Source organism: Hevea brasiliensis, chromosome 11 (assembly GCF_030052815.1).
Source record: "Hevea brasiliensis isolate MT/VB/25A 57/8 chromosome 11, ASM3005281v1, whole genome shotgun sequence".
Lineage (NCBI taxonomy): Eukaryota > Viridiplantae > Streptophyta > Magnoliopsida > Malpighiales > Euphorbiaceae > Hevea > Hevea brasiliensis.
In genome coordinates this window covers 8,077,823-8,094,649 of record NC_079503.1, presented here as the reverse complement: position 1 = coordinate 8,094,649, position 16,827 = coordinate 8,077,823, and the positions used below count along the sequence as shown (strand labels likewise).

General features: G+C 27.4%; 1 protein-coding gene across 3 annotated transcripts; it reads right to left on the bottom strand.

Moving 5' to 3' along the window:
• Positions 1-893: 893 nt before the first annotated feature.
• LOC110636542 (alpha-aminoadipic semialdehyde synthase-like) lies at positions 894-9,327 on the bottom strand. Of its 3 annotated transcripts, none has more exons than XM_058129803.1 (12): positions 9,193-9,327; positions 8,480-8,765; positions 5,919-6,005; positions 5,702-5,831; positions 5,363-5,536; positions 4,929-5,011; positions 4,157-4,273; positions 3,893-3,968; positions 3,237-3,408; positions 2,598-2,694; positions 2,274-2,440; positions 894-1,804 (listed from the first exon to the last, which is right to left on the bottom strand). In XM_058129803.1, the coding sequence occupies exons 2-12, from the start codon at positions 8,726-8,728 to the stop codon at positions 1,777-1,779; spliced, it is 1,380 nt and encodes a 459-aa protein (XP_057985786.1). In that variant the 5' UTR covers positions 8,729-8,765; positions 9,193-9,327; the 3' UTR covers positions 894-1,776. The 3 variants fall into 3 exon arrangements, with proteins under 3 accessions (XP_057985786.1, XP_057985784.1, XP_057985785.1); XM_058129801.1 differs by lacking the exon at positions 894-1,804 and adding an exon at positions 1,886-2,080; XM_058129802.1 differs by lacking the exons at positions 894-1,804; positions 9,193-9,327 and adding exons at positions 1,886-2,080; positions 9,174-9,192.
• Positions 9,328-16,827: the final 7,500 nt, after the last annotated feature.

Genomic DNA, 16,827 nt, shown 5'->3' with positions numbered 1-16,827 from the left:
GGTGCATTCCATGAATTACAATTCTCCTCATTTTAGTCTCAGTAATTTGATTTTGAGGATCCAATTTTGAAATATCTTGACATAAAGAATTAACTTTAGTAAAATATTCACTTACCTTCATGTCTTGTTGTAAGATTGATAACAACTCATTCTTGAGTTGTTGCAGTTTTGCATCATTTGTCTGAGCAAATAACTTAGCAAGAGTGTCTCACGTCTCATTGGGGGTCTTTGCATCCTTGATGCATTGCAATAATTCATCTCCACAGATATTAACAAAGTGTACATAGCTTTACTAGCCCTGACCTTCCATTTCTTGAGGTCGTCGAAATTTGTTGGGGCGACGTTTTAGCTCCTCCAATGATCTCCCATAATCTCGACCAAACAGATCAAACTACATACGAGTATTCTAACTACTATAATTATAATTATAATTATTGAGTTTTTCTAGAGTGTTTACTGGAGTCGACATATCCACCATATTGACTTAGTTATTTTCTCCAATTAATTAATCAAGTTTGGTCCCTGACCAATAAGCTTTACAATCCCAGATTGTTCATGAGCAGAATCTCCTTCGATCTTTGATCAATGACTGATAGTGCCACCCCTTCGCAACTTGACACAATCTTGACTTTCGGCTTTTTAGAAGACCTAGTCCTAGATTAATGCATTTCATAGCCTGGCTATGTCCGATAGAGTCTTCTCTTATAGTACTTTAATTTTCACGGTCCCTAACCATTGGCTCTAATGCTGGTCCTTGACCACGAGCAAAACGTCGAGCAGCACCTTGATTAATGCCACTATTAACAGTCCCAAACTGTCAGGCTCTAGTACCACTTATTAGGTATCTTTATGCTCTAATACCACTTATTGAAAATTGGAGGATGAGAAGGATGGACTTAAATAAAAATTTTATTATGAGGACTAAATTGAAATGCTACAACTCAAGAGAATTACTCACTCACACTTCTTTCACATATGTGCACACCACTTTCACCACACTTAAAACCACTAACAAATACTCTCATATGCACACAAGACACTCTTACTCATATGTGTCTTTAATTTCACTTAGACACTAGGACACTCTCACACGCTCACACTTGAGAGTTTCTCTCAGCTCATATCGATTTTAACTTAGTTGTTACCAACACAGCATACATTTATAGTTGATGTAGGGCGGTGATGAGAAGCTCTGGATGCTTTTCTATGGTCGGTCCTTCAAGTTTCTTGAACGTCAATGATAGGCTTCGCCAAGCCGGTAATGAAGCTTCATCAAGCTTCTTCAATGGCGGTGTATACTTGATAATTAAGGAAGAAAATTCTAGAAAGACAAGAGGCGATGCCGAATTTCTTCAATAAGAATTTGATCACAACGATTCAACCATCTAAGAGGATCTTCCATGCCATCATATGTTGGGAAGTCAAGGTTAGTGCAATGCAACACTATTGCTGTCCCTGGCCTAGTTTCGTTTCTGTTTTCTGTTCGAGGCAGTAAGCTTTGTTGATTGCTACTACTGGACCCCACTTCATTGTTTGAACTGACGAACATCTGCCTCGCAATTCCTTCGAGCAATTCATGAATTTCTTTTTGTCCGTTACACTGCTGCTGATAATGTTTCTCGGATAATTGGATATAAAATTCCAATCTCTGCTGCAAATTAGATTGATCACCATGAAGCTAGGCTCTAATATCAATGTGTTATATTCATGAGTTACGGATATCGTCGTGGGTCTATGGATAAGGTAATCTCCTCAAGAATGGAAGACTTCCCTTTGTTATTGTTCCTGCCCCTGCACGAAGAATCTATGGTGGAGTTACAAATTCGTCAAAGGGAACTTGTATATCTTAGAACTCAATTGAATGAGAGAGCTATCAATGTGAAGATTTGATTGTAAAATTCTGCTTGTATTATTCCATTACTTGGAAGAGTCTTACAATCCAACAAGGCATAGCTATGAGACTTGGCTAATTAAGAATACATGAATAAAAATAGGAAATAAAAAGCAAATCCAATAACAGCAGCCGCCGAAAAATCATTCTCCCTTCTTGACTTGGACTTGTTGCTGGGCCTCGTCGCACCTACAAAGGGATCCACCACAATTTACCATTCCAAAAATTTTTCACTTCTTGGGATTCTTAGTTAATATATATATATATACCAAGCTTGAAATTTGTTGTTTAGGTTCTCGAGATATCTCAGTAAATATTGCCGATGCATATAAAGAATATCAATAAAAAGGTACAGAATTACAAACTTGAAAGAGAAGCTTACTCTGTATTAGAGTTTCGCATGCGTGGAATATATTCAAACAAGGGAGTAATTTCTCCTCCATGGGCTATGCAACCTTTCCTTAGATGTGAAGGTAGCTTGGTAATGTCAGTTGTAGAAGCAAGACTGCCAATAAATTGGGATAGTATAGCTCCAAAATGTCGAGAAGCCTTTCCATGATTGGATTGGAAAATTCATGTCACCATAAATGTTAGTTACATAACAATATTAGAGGTTATAGAAACCTAGATCTATCACCCACAAAGAAAAGGAAGGATTGTGATTTTAAAAGAATGGATTTTAAAAGAATGGATCAGAATAACAAACCTCCTTTGCAAACTGTGTGGGAAGATTATCAACAGAAGAACAAATCACACCATTACCCTCCATGTCATGATGGTATGAATCATTTAAAGGATCGTATCTGACAATCAGTGTAGACAAATAAACATCAAAATAGGGAGATGAAATTTGCACTCTGTTGCTGGAAACAGAAATTAGGACATAAAACATGCCATCAAGAAAACATGTTAAAACCAACTAAGATACACAGTCCAAGCACATAGGCCATAATAGTTTCTTCTCCTTAGGGGAAATATCAAAGTTAAATTTCCATTTTTCTCTTTATCAGTTGTGATGGGAGGGCTGGTCTCTATCTTTTGAAAAAAAATAAAAAGAAGAAGAAGAAGAAGGGAGGGTTGGGGATGGATCATTGTTAGATTTCTCAAACTTTTGTTGTTAGATTCCATCTTTCTCGTAGATATAATCTTTATTTGTTTCGGTATTAAAACAAATATAATTATGATATTATTGACCAATATTTGTGCAAGCAACCAAGAAAGGTAAAATGCTTGACCAACTCCCTCTCATATTCAGTGAAACAAACCTCCTCAGTTAAGTGTAAGACCATAAAACAGTCAGTGTAGGATACATTTCACAAAGAATGAGAGGCCACTAACATTGTACCTGAAGAATGGACTATCAATTGATGTGGTTTGGTTAATAAACTCTATAGAGCCTCCAATATCACAAGTTAAATCAACAATTCCAACAAGTGGGCACCCTTTCCTTGTTAGATCTTGAAGCTGCTGATTACTCAACAACCGAGGAAATCTTTTCTCCCAGTACATGCAATTCACTGCAAGAGAACAAAGCAAAAATATGGTGCTCAAATGAAAAATAAATAAATAAATAAGGGAAAGGAGAAAAAGCTAGAAAAGAACAGAGGGAAGATGTAGTAGACAGTTTGCACTAAAAGTTTTACAGCTGAAAGTGAAGTGTTCCATTTTTTTATTTTTCAATATCATATACCAAGGTACTTATTATGCGATAACAGAGAACATCAAAAAAAAAAAAAATGCAATACTGGAGTTGCTAAATGTGCACAAAGGAATTCATAAACTGAAAAGAACAAAAATAGTAGCTTAAATATGAATTAGACCCAATTTTCAAGTATATGTGAGGGCTCTCAAACCAAATTCATAAGTTTTTTTTTTTTTTTTGAATAGTTAAGGCCTGAGACTGGGGCCAACTTGGAAGATAATCTTACAGACTCATTTTTAATTATAAGATCTCCACATAAATTTCCTGAAAATATGTTAAAAGCAAAACAAATCACATACCGATGATAGATGCATATGGGGCTATCTTTTCATGGAAGACAGGTTTGTAATATTCTGGATGTGCATAATAGTCAGCCTGAAACGTAAAGCAAATGTTTTAAATTACCATAATTTTTTTAATATAGTTGCAATCTCAAAAATTAGAAAACCTATAAGCTCACTTTTAATTGAAAAAATTTGGACAAGTAGATATAGGCCATGCAACAAACAGAAAAGTATCAAGTAGTTTGACAACTAAATAGATTTCTGTTTTGAGTTACTTACTTTATCAAATGTTTTGGAAGGATTCATGTGTTTGAACATGTCTTGACTAGTCACAACACAACCATATAGTTGGTATACTCTCTTTGATGTCCTTGAAGGTGGGCTGTCATCCTTGGCCTACGCAAAAACATGAATGCAAGTGACAGGAACATTAGAAGAATATTGTAGAATGAAATTCCCAGGACCAGCAACGATACATAAATTCAAAGTACATATAGCAGCAAGAAATTATAAGAAAATTATAATTAAAGAACTAGGAATGTGCTGGGATGGATGTCATGTTGAGACAATGTTTGGGGGTTATGACTCTAAAAGAGAAATATGTAGACTTTATCACTTGCTCAAATAACACTAAACCAATAGGAAAGAAAGAAAAAGTAGTTATCAATGTTGATAAAATAGACTTAGGCCTAACTCTACCTTAAAAGACAAATTAGGGAGAGGAGTTATTCCTGATCCATTTTATCAACATGGTATTAGAGCCGACCCTAATCTAGATGCAGATATTTAGTTTTGCAAACTTCACGTTTCATATGTCCAGTCCTTGGCGTGAGGGTTGTGTTAAATCCCACATCAGCTGGATATTGGAGAAAAATGCTTCACATATGACTTAGGCAATCCTCCTCCCAAAAGGGGCCTTTTGAGCTGGAGTTAGGCGCGGTCCATATTCATCAACTAACAATTAATGTTTCGTGAATCAAATAGGGCAATCATAGCAAAGCCTCTCAATTGGATATATACATGTGAAGGAATAATGCTTTTCTGAACTTACTTGTGCAAATAGTTCCGGAAGTCTGCTTGGATCGACAAAAGTATGAGGCAGAAGCTTAAAAATTTCTTGTGCACCTTGTGAAGCTACAGGGGAAAATTGAAAATAAAAGCATGTAATGTATATAAGAATTATACTTCTTTACAATGTTAAAAATTTGAAATAGAAATCAAGCTATAGAATTAAAGCAAAGCAGAATAAAAGCTATGAATATAAAAATCTAGAATTTGTTGCCATTAGTAATTGGAAGTCAAAGGTTTACTCAAAAGCATGTAACAAACTTGCAAAATATACTTAACATCATCAAGAAATAAATAGTACTTTCATAGCCATTTTAGCAACACAATCTACATCTTTGATATTCATGGTACCAATTTATTAACAAGGTACATCATGCATAGCTGAAAAACGGAATGTAAAGTTGCAATTTACCATACCCTTTCCTGAAGAAATGAATATGAAAACTAATGGGCAGATTGCTGATGGCAATCCCAGGGTTGATATCTCTTCAGCTACAGAAATTACGGCAGCTTTGGCAGCAGCCAATGAAGAATACATGTAAGATGAACCCAATGAGAGGAACGGTGTAGAATACCCAAGGCTCAGATACCCTGAAATTAAAATAAAAAAAAAAATGCTGTGTGAAGATCTGCTCCTGTCAGTATACTCCAAATATGGCAGAAGAGGATGCCCACCAACCTCTATCAAAAATGAGAAATCAAACCATATTATTAAATAAAAGATTCAGTAAAAGGATTATAAGGAGCGAAGCATACGCTGTCCTAACCCATGCAATAAATCAACGAGTCCTGCTATGCCAGCATATTTTCCAAAAGCCAGCAACCTTTTCTCATGGTCCCCAGGGATAAGTTCATAGTCATACAACGACACCCTTTCAGCCAGGATCTAGATAGCACAGAGAAGTTGGAACAACCAAACTTAAAATTATCAATTTATTGCCATCTACAATGATGTGAATGAGGAGGCATATACCTTATCAAGTAAAGGCATGTTTTCTTTTTGTGCCTTGTGAGTATGGGAAAAGAAGGCATACGCTCTATCAGGAAGAATCATCTCCAGCTGCAAGAGAGCCAAACAATTACGTTAAAACTGTTCTAGTTTCGGTTTGGGTTTGCCTAAGAATTAGAATCAAATCTAAATTTCGGTATGAGTTTAGTTTGGTTATTGGTTGTTTTTCTTTCAATTCAAGTTTGATAGGTTTCTTTATTTTTTTTCATTTTAGTTCAATTCTCAATTTTTTAACAGTTTTGTACAATTAAACTCATTCATTGACAAATTATATATTCAAATCTTTTTCGTTTATGTATCTTTAATTTTAGCTAATATGTTTAATTTTATTAATTTGTTCAATAAATATAATATTTTAATTAATTTTAATAAAATTTCTATTAATAAAAAATATAATAATTAAATAATATACTTAATTGTTATGTTAATTTTAATTTTTTTCTCTTTTTTTTTGTTATACATTTAATATACATATTTTTTATTATTTTATCTCAAATTTATTTACCATCCCACCATTAATGGCTAATAATTATTGTAACACACCTTAATTATGGTATAAGAAATTAAATTGAGTTTGGAAGGTCTAGCTATATAGGTGACATGTAAAATATAAATAATGATAGTGGCATCAGCAGTTATTAAATTTTATTAATTATATTATTTTACGAAATTTTATAATAATAATAATAATAATAATAATAATAATAATAATAATAATAATAATAATAATAATAATAATAATAATAATAATGTGAAATTTTCGATCCGTATCTTAAAAATATTTATTAAAAAATATATTAAAAATATAATATAATTACAATTCAATAAATATTTACAGTTTCCTTATCATTGACCTTGTTATAATATATTTTTATAAATTCAGATTATTTACAATATTATAAATTTAAAAAAAATAAAAATAAAATGTGACTAGAAAATAATAATAATAATAATAATAATAATAATAATAATAATAAATAACAATAATAAGATAAATAATAAAAAAATTGTTATAAATAATTACTATAAAAGGAAGAAAAATTGAAGTACTGTTCCAACTTAGAAAAGAAAAAAAAAGATTATGTAAAAGAAAAAAATTAAAAAATATTTTTTATAATTTTTTTTTGCAATTCTACTATAATATTAATAAAAATTAGAATTAAAAATTTTATAATATAATACATTATATATTCATTTCAATATAATAAATTATGTATTGAAATTGCAATTAGAAATTCTTTTTCATTTTACATATTCTTTGATTTCTTATAATTTTTTAAATAAGAGATTTATTATTAGCATTGCTACAATTAAATATCATATAAAACTTAAAGAGCAATAAAATATATTAAAAAATAAATTAAAATAAAAATTTTATAATAATTTAAACTAAAATAACAACAACGGTTATAAAATTAAGAATATTGCATAAAAGCTAAATATTTAAATTTTAAGACTTCAAATTATAAAAAATTAAACAAAATAAAAAAATAAATCAACCAATGACCAACATTAATCTTAAGAACTAGTTAATGTAAAATTTAAAAGTTATTTTATTAGATTTTAATAAAAAAACGAAATAATAAAAAATCATTAATATAAACAAAAACTAAATCTAATTAATTTATTATACTATACATATATATTATATTTATTTTGCAATTATAATTTCCTAAAAGTTGCCACTATAGAGTTAAGTATTATATATTAATTAATTAATTAAATATTATTATTATTATTATTAGCATTTTTTAATCTTATATTTCTTATTATTAAATATAAATCTATATTTTAAAAACCAAATCACATTGATAAGAGTCATAAATGAAAAGAAATATATATTGTAAAAAATAAACCACATCCCTTCAAACTTATTTTGTTATTTTAATATGACTTTGATTTTTTTTTTTATCAATATTTGAATTGAAAACAGTATTAAATTATACCAAATAAAAGAATGAAGAAAAAATTGATTTTGTACGTATATTTTTCATTTTTTAAAATATATTATGTAATTTCAATATAATTATATATTTAAACATGATTAAATATGTAATATATAATAATGAATTAAATATATCATAATATTATATCTCATTTTGACAATTTGATACAGTTTAAAGGCTAAAAATAAATATATTTGACTTCTCCTACTCAATTTCTGTTGAAAATCGGTTTCAAATTAGAAATCAATATTAATCCGTTTCAAAATTTGGTTTAGTCCATATATATATATATATATATATATATTTTAAAGTATACAATATATTTAAAAAATCATAAAAAAATATATACATAAATTTTATTTTTAATTCAATTCAATCCAGTTTAGTACGGTTTCAATTTAATTCTTAGTGAAAAATCAAAATCAAACTAAAGTATTAAAATAAATTCAATTTAACATGGTTCTTTGGTTTGATTTGAAATCTCAAAATCATGCACAACTCTAGTCAAATTTTGTAAAGCTTCTTGCTTAAAAAAAAATAAAAAAAAAATTAAAAAAAAAACCCTAAAATCAACAACACCTTTGGTTTTTTTATGCCCAGAATGAGGCCACACTCAGACAAGTCCTCTGATATTTCACAGCCAACATCCTCGTACATTGCATCATGATGGATTCGCTTGGTGGATGGCTGCACAATTATGCGGGCCACACCAGTCCTATCCCTGCCACCGTGAAGAAGCCGTGCACATTGTGATGGGGTCAGAGGCACCCTTCTTTCCCACTTGTTGAAAGACTCTGAGAGGATTCCAACAACTCCATTCCCAAGCATTCTGTATCTTTAATTATGCGTTCTACTAAATTTTCAACTTCCAGATTCAAGCAAACATAAAGAAATCATTAGCAATTCAGATCGCATTCTAATAAACACATTGCAGAGTAAAATACAGAGCTGGATAAAATCAAACACAAACCGTTAAAGATGAACGTAATGGCTAATATGCATGATTTTCTAACTACCCATTATTCCAAACAAGAAAAACATTAGAAAAAAATCTTTAAAAAAATAGAAGAAAACAACCAAACGGACGAGCAATCAATTATATGATATGGGTTCCCATTATAATATTCCAACAGTAAACGTACTTTGAAAGGATGATTGGCTTAATGATTCAAATCATTTCTTAGAGTCATTATCCATTATTTCAAATCAATCAACGATAAAATTATATTAAATTGAAAGGATCAGACAATTAAAAAAAGAAAACAATACGAACCACAGTGCTGAAAACTTACAGTGGCAAGAACCTGCAAATCCGACCAAACGAAAAACAACCTTTTAAAATAAAATGCGCGCTTGATTATCGTGCAATACAAGATTAAACAACAATTACCTTTCTCCAAAAAAAAAAAATCTAGTTCTTCATTAATTCAAGTATTATACATGATTTAAATTCAAGATTCCTGGACTTCGCCGAAAGAGAGAGGGAGAGAAGGTATTTGGTCCTGAGAGAGGGAGAGAAGGTGAGAGAGACAGAGAGAGAGAGGATTTGGTGATAAGTTTATGAAAAACAAGAACTACTGTGTACATGTGAAGAAGCTGAGCACATCAATCATTTCATGCACGATCAGCAAAACAGAATGGGTATCGTTATTATATAATGAAGCGGTGATACACGTTACATGAAATGGCAGAACAATAAGATATTGATAAATATATAAATAAATTTACTAAAATTAAAAAAAGATCAATTACTTGGTTGTTACAATATTTGAAGACCCACTATATATATTTATATATTCATTATTGATTTACTATTTCATTTAGCTTATAATAGATGGAATGTTCTATTATAAAAATATAATTTTTTAAGATTTTAATTAATTATATTAAATGAATAAAAATTTATACACTACTAAAATACAAAAGGTGAAATGTGCGAAAAAGAAGAGGAAATACAAATTAAAATAAAAGAAAATAATAAATTTAATTATAATATAAATGTAACAATATTTGAATTAAAATTAAAATTTTGATTGCTTTACCAAATGTATTGAGAAAATATATTTAATATAATTGAAAATAAAATGACTCATAGAAAAATAATTACAATTTTGTATATATAAATAGTATTAATAAATAGCTATTAAAAATCATTTTAAATATGTAGCTTACTCAGATGAGATCATATAAATTTTTATATTTTATGCAAGAGTTTCACACCCTTAAAAAATAATTGATTTGTGTAAAATAATATCAAGTGTCTTTGTGTTTGAGAAAATAATTTAAGGATATTTAAAGTGAAATAGGAAGAAGGAGTTGATTTTCAACAGAGAGAACAACTTATTAATAAAATGAAACTTTGAAAATATAATTATTATGTTTTAAAAATATGAGAATTGACTTGTATATTTTAATAAGGACTAATTCAGAAAATATCTTATTTTTAATAAGTTAAATTCATTGGTTTATATTTTTTTCAAATTAAATAACTTTTCAGGATTTTATAACTTTTGAAAATAGTATGGAAGCCATGTATAATTTATAATCCTATAGCTCACATATTTGCTTAGTATGCTAAAATTGTAACATAAAATAATATTTTTATTCCTATAAAATAAACTTAAAAAAATAATAAATTATTAACAAAATAAAATATTAAATTAATTAATTCCAATAAAAATATTTAATAATGATTATCATCTAGTCTCACAAGAAAATAAGGAAATTACTTTTTTTTCTCTCTCTATCATTTTTTTCTTTTTTTTTTTTCATGCCACAAAATTGTTATTTATTTATGTGACTTAAATTTTAGATAAGTCTTTTATAGACTCGAATTATAATTCGATCCAAAAATTTTGCGCTACAACCCAATTAGATAAAAAGTGAGGTCTATAGTGGTAATGATATGGACTAGTATAAATATTATAATATTTTACCCTTTGCGATAAAGTTATAAAATATTTGAAAAACATACTGAGTTAGGGTTTGAGAGTTCTGAATGATTGTATCTTACTTTTTTTATCATAGTAAAATTTTTTCTTTTGTTTTACTTGTGTTATTCTTATTATCTTTCCTTGTACTGTGTAATTGTGTGATTATACAAGCTTAAGTGCCTCTTAAATTTACCTGACTGTCATAACAAAAATAAATCCTAAATTTGAAAACTACAAACTAACAATGATGACTTATACAAATATTACAGAACACAGCACATGTACCTAATGGTAACTCATGTAAATATTATAGAACACAACACATGCACCTATTGGTGACTTATGTAAATATTATAGAACACAACACATGAACTTAATGTACCTGTTGGTGACTTATGCAAATATTATAGAACACAACACATGAACCTAATGCTGTAATGCATTGTTTGGGCCTTTTCTAGGTAGTTGCCAAATGACATGTGCAATTCTTATATCCGACAAACACATTTACCTAATGCTATCATGCATTGTAAAATTAGGAAAATAAATGATTCTTAAATAAAAAAAAAATCATGAAGATGACTAACAATTCAAATGGATAGTTTTAGTACCATCACCTAAAAATTATTGATAATAACTCAATTAGTATTTTAAAAAATTGATAGGAGTTTTTCTTTTCCTTTTTCATAAAAGTTATATTTCTTCTACATTGAGGTTATTAACTCTCATGGGATTAGTTATGGATATTTTTATTATATTGATAGATTAGATATTTATAATTGTGTAATTGGACTTGTTTAAAGATATTAAAATCAAGTTTTGACTTGATGTAGCAAGTAAGTGGAGCATGGAGAAGAAAAAGTGAATGGGATATATTATAAGTTACAAATCTTGTCTATAGTGAAAGGAAAGTAATTGATTATTTATTTTTTATATTTTGATGGAAAGAAAATTGAGGAGAGTTCCTATATAAATAAACAAGCTCTAAATTTGAAAATTACAAACTCACAATAATGACTTATGCAAATCTTATAGAACACAACACATGTACCTAATGGTATAATTGTTTGGCCCTTTTGTAGGTAGTTGAATAATGGTTATAGTTTAAAAATAAATATAAATTGAATTTTCGGTTTAGGTTAACATAATAAAAATTTGTATATATACATACAAATGGTTTGATAAGAGTTGAATTATAAAAGTTTAAAAAGTAAAGGAGTAAAAATCATAAAAATCAAACCTTATTGAATTATAAAAGTTTAAAAAGTAGAGTAAAAATCATAAAAATCAAACCTAACTCGTTTAATGTGAAAATTGAAACATATGTTATTTTGTAATTTAATTTGTTGATTTCAGTTTAAATACTGTTAAAATTGAGTTTATCGATTTGATTTGATAAAATATAGTGAACACATCCAAACCGACTCATCAACCTTACCTAATGCTATTATGCATTGTAAAGTTCAAAAAATAAATACTTCTTAAAGAAAAAAAAAATCATAAAGTTGATTAACAATTCAAATAGATAATTTTAGTACTATTACCTAAAAATTATTGATATCTCAACTAATATTAAAAAAATTTTGATAGAAGTTTTTTTATTTTTTCATTTTTCATTAAAGTGTTACTTCTCATAATAGAGGTTATTAACTCCTAATGGGATGAGTTATGAATATTTTACTTAGATTGATTGATTAGATATTTATAATTGTGCAATTAGACTTGTTTAAAGATATATATTAAAATCAAGTTTTGACATAATAATATCAATAATTAAGTGAAGCATGGCAAAGGAAAAATGAATGAAATTATAAAAAGGTAAAATTTTTATAGAAAGGAAAACTCTTATTTTTTTAACAAATTTTTTTCATATATATATATATATATATATATATATATATATTAAGGAAAAGAAAAGTGAGGAGAGATGCCCACATAAATTAATAAGATTATATTAAAAAAAAAACTATTAAAGAGAAATAAGGGCAAAGAGGAAAAAAAAATTTAACATTATTTTTTATTCTTTTTTGCCCAATTTAGATGGAAAACAAAATAATTGCATATAATTCCTCTCAATTTTTTTCTTTCCCTGTTTCTTCTTACAGAACAAGAGAATTAAACTTCTAATTTTTTTCTTCTTCCTTTTTCCTTCCAATAAAATAAAAGAATTATTTTTTTTCTTTCCCAATCATTTTTCTGTCTATAAAACAGGCCCTTAATTTGAAAACCACAAACTCAAAATAATGACTAATGCAAATATTATAAAACACAACACATGTACCTAATGCTATGATGCATTGTTTGTCCCTTTTGTAGGTAGTTGCCGAATGACTTGTGCAATTTTTATATCCCACAAACACATATACATAATGCTATTATGCATTGTAAAATTAGAAAAATAAATACTTCTTGAAGGAAAAAATCATGAAGATGATTATAAATTCAAATAGATAATTTTAGTACTATTACCTAAAAATGATTGATGATAAATAATTTTTCATGAAAGTCTTACTTCTTCTATATAGGGTTTTTTTTTTTTTTTTTCAATACTTCTATATGGAGTTTTTTAACTCTTCATGAGATTGTCAAGAATGTTGGTTTTGTTAGTAAGACTCATTCAGTACTCCTATTAAGTTGAGAGTTCGAATCTTACCAACTGTCTCTCTTAATAGGCAATCTGTAAACTCAACTCTAATCTCTTAAAGAAGTTGGTGCTATGTCATGATCCTGGATTGAGAGAGCCTCCCCTCACCTAAACTTTCATTAAAAAAAAAAAATCTTCATTGGATTTGTTATGAATATTTTACTTAGATTGATTGATTAGATATTTATAATTGTGTAATTGTACTTGTTTAAAGATATTAAAATTAAGTTTTGGCTTAATATAGTAATTAAGCATAGCATAGGAAGGAAAAACAAATCAAATTATAAAGAAAGTAAAATTTCTATTAAAAGGAAAATTATTTTCCTTACAAATCTTATCCATAGAGAAATGAAAAGAAAGTAAGTGATTTATTTATTTTCTATATTTTTATGAAAAGAAAAGTGAGTAGAGATGCTCGTAAAAATAATTAAGATTATATTAAAAAATAATTATTAGAGGGAAATAAGGTTGTAGAGGGAAAAATATTTTAACATTGTTTTCCACTCTTTTCAGTTTAATTTGAATGGAAAAGAAAATGGTTGAGCATTTTCCACCTAAATTCTCATAATCTTTTTCCTTTTCCCTTTTTCCTCTTACAAAACAGAAGAATTAAATTTTTAATTTTATATTTTTCCATTTTCCTTCCAACAAAATAGGAAAAGTAAATTTTTTATTTTATATTCTTCCATTTTCCTTCCAACAAAACAAAGAAATTACTTTTTTTTTTCCTTTTGCTACTATTTTTCACTTTTTTTTTTTCCCACAAAACAAGCAATAAATTTGAAAACAACAACTCGCAATAATAATTTATGCAAATATTATAGAACACAACACATGTATCTAATGCTATAGGGCATTGTTTGACCATTTGCAGGCAGTTCCCGAATGTGTAATTTATATATCCCACAAACACATATACCTAACCTAACGCTATTACGCATAAAATTAAAAAGAAAAAAAGAAAAATGCTTCTTAAAGAAAAGAATCATGAAGATGATTAACCATTCATATAGATAATTTTAGTGCTATTACCTATCAATTATTAATAATAAATCAAATAATATTAAAAAATTTTTGATATGAGTTTTTTTTTTTTTCTTTTTCATAGACGTCTTAAAATGGCTTAATATAGCAATTACGTGGAGCTTGCATAGCACTATTTTATGTAAAGTGTATTAGTTTATCGATATAATTATATTTTTATAGATGAATATTGACATGAGAAAATATATTTTTAAGATCATGACACGTGTCCAAATCTACTATCGTGACTGTTCATGATTATAAAATCTGCTTGAGTCCTTAAGTGGCTCTTTTCGAAAGATTGCACAACAAAACTATAAACTCTACCCTTTTGTTCATAAAGATTAAAATTCAAATTATAATAATTTTTATAAACCTTTTTGAAATTCTTTATTATTATTGTATTATAGCATTATTGATATTACATTTTGTGGGATTTGGGATATCCCCATACCCGGAAAAATATCGAAAAGATATTGTTAATAAAATTAAAATTAGAGAATAAAATTTATTTCAATTTAATTTATTATAAATCTAAAATATAAATATATGAATTTTACATATAAAGACTTTTAATATATATATATATATATATATATATATATATATATATATTATGTTTTGAATTATCATTAATTAGTTTGCTTTAAATGCTAAAAATTGTTCAATAAAATAATATTTTTATTGCTATAAAATACACTTAAAAATAATAAATTATTAACAAAATAAAATATTAAACTAGCTAATTTCAATAACAAGATTTAATAATAATTATGATCTAGTCTCACAAGAAAAAAAAAAATTTATCATAATTGTTATTTTCTTATTATGATAAAATTAGATTTTTTAGTAAAATAAAATGATATATAAGTTATTTATGTTCAAAATATGAAACTCATTAGAAATGTACATTATTTCAATTTTAGTATGAGAACTGCACTGAAAATTTTTATCCAATTTAATTTTTAACATACAAATTGATTCTCCCTTTTTCTCCTTTAATTCTCTTTCTTGGGCAGCCTCACCGGCGGATACCCTCAAATCTATTTTCTTTATTTATTAAATTTTTTTTATATTTTTTTAATAAATTTTTATATCTGCATATGTTTCGAACATATCTAAGCTTCTCTTTTTATATTTATATTTATTAGGAATATATCTAATATTATCTTCCTAATATTAAGTCCTATTCTCCCTATTTATTAGGGTGTTATTTTCTTCTCCGAATAAGATTTTGTTTTTATAATATTTTAAAGGAGCTTTATGGCTGTTAAAAATATAATATAGATCATTAATTTTTTTTAATTTAAAACTTTGAATCTTTATGTACGTGTAATGATTTTCTATCAATAAAATTTGATAATATAGTATACATTCCTTAATTGATATTTAATTATTTAATATTTTTTATGAGCTACGGAGATAATAAATTTATAAAGCGATAGTGTTAGAAAAAGGTTTTTTTTTTAAATAGCCCAAAATAAAAAAAAATCAATTATTATTTGAAATATTATCCTCATTTGCTCAAATCATTAAGATTTAATCGTTTATATTTATAATTCTTTAAGGTTATATTATATTTATCTTATAATTTTTATTAATAAATTATTAAATTTTTTATTAAAAAAAAGCCTAAAGTTTGAATTAAAAATTTGTTGACCCCACAAGCTCAAAGAAGCATAGATTTTGATGATACCAAAACTCAACTAGAATCAAACTAACATTGTTTTAAGTGTTGTGTATCTCAAAGAAAAAGGACAAAAGGATTTCATGATGGATTCATGCTTATGAAGAAAGGATGACATTCTAAGGATAACACAAGACGAAGCAAAAGAGATAAAAGAAGAAAAGGTTACCTTCCAAGGCTGCATTGAAAATCAAAATTGAAGGTACATCTAGTATAGAAATTAGTTTTAATTTCTAGAATTACATGTGAAAAGAATTGAGGAGTAAAAGTCAATGATGCTTATTTTTAATCCCTCAAAAGTTTTCCTTTTTTAAATATCATTATTATTGGCCTAAAAAGTATTTGACTATGATTTGGTGTAAAGTTTTATAGTTTTGAAAGTTATGCAGAAAAGTTTTCCTGGTATGCTAACTGGTTTGCTACTGATTTTAGTATGCTAACTGGTTTGCTATTTTCTCAAGTACGCTAACTGTTTCAACTTTGCACAACATCGCAGAAAACGACAAAATAACGGCTATTTTCTTGAAATTCGTATCTGTAACGTTCAAATGAGTTCTGCAACGGTAAAAAACGTTCCAAAGCTATAAATACACCTTCCTTTGGCCATTTTGCACTTAATGAAAGTCCCTCTACTGTTCAA

Coding starts and splice junctions, on each gene's coding strand:
- LOC110636542 (XM_058129801.1), bottom strand. CDS start 8,728: ATGCTTGGGAATGGAGTTGTTGGAATCCTCTCAGAGTCTTTCAACAAG. Junction 5,012..5,362: donor ATTCATTTCTTCAGGAAAGG/GTATGGTAAATT, acceptor TTTCCCCTGTAG/CTTCACAAGGTGCACAAGAA. Junction 2,081..2,273: donor ATGCGAAACTCTAATACAGA/GTAAGCTTCTCT, acceptor ATCCCTTTGTAG/GTGCGACGAGGCCCAGCAAC.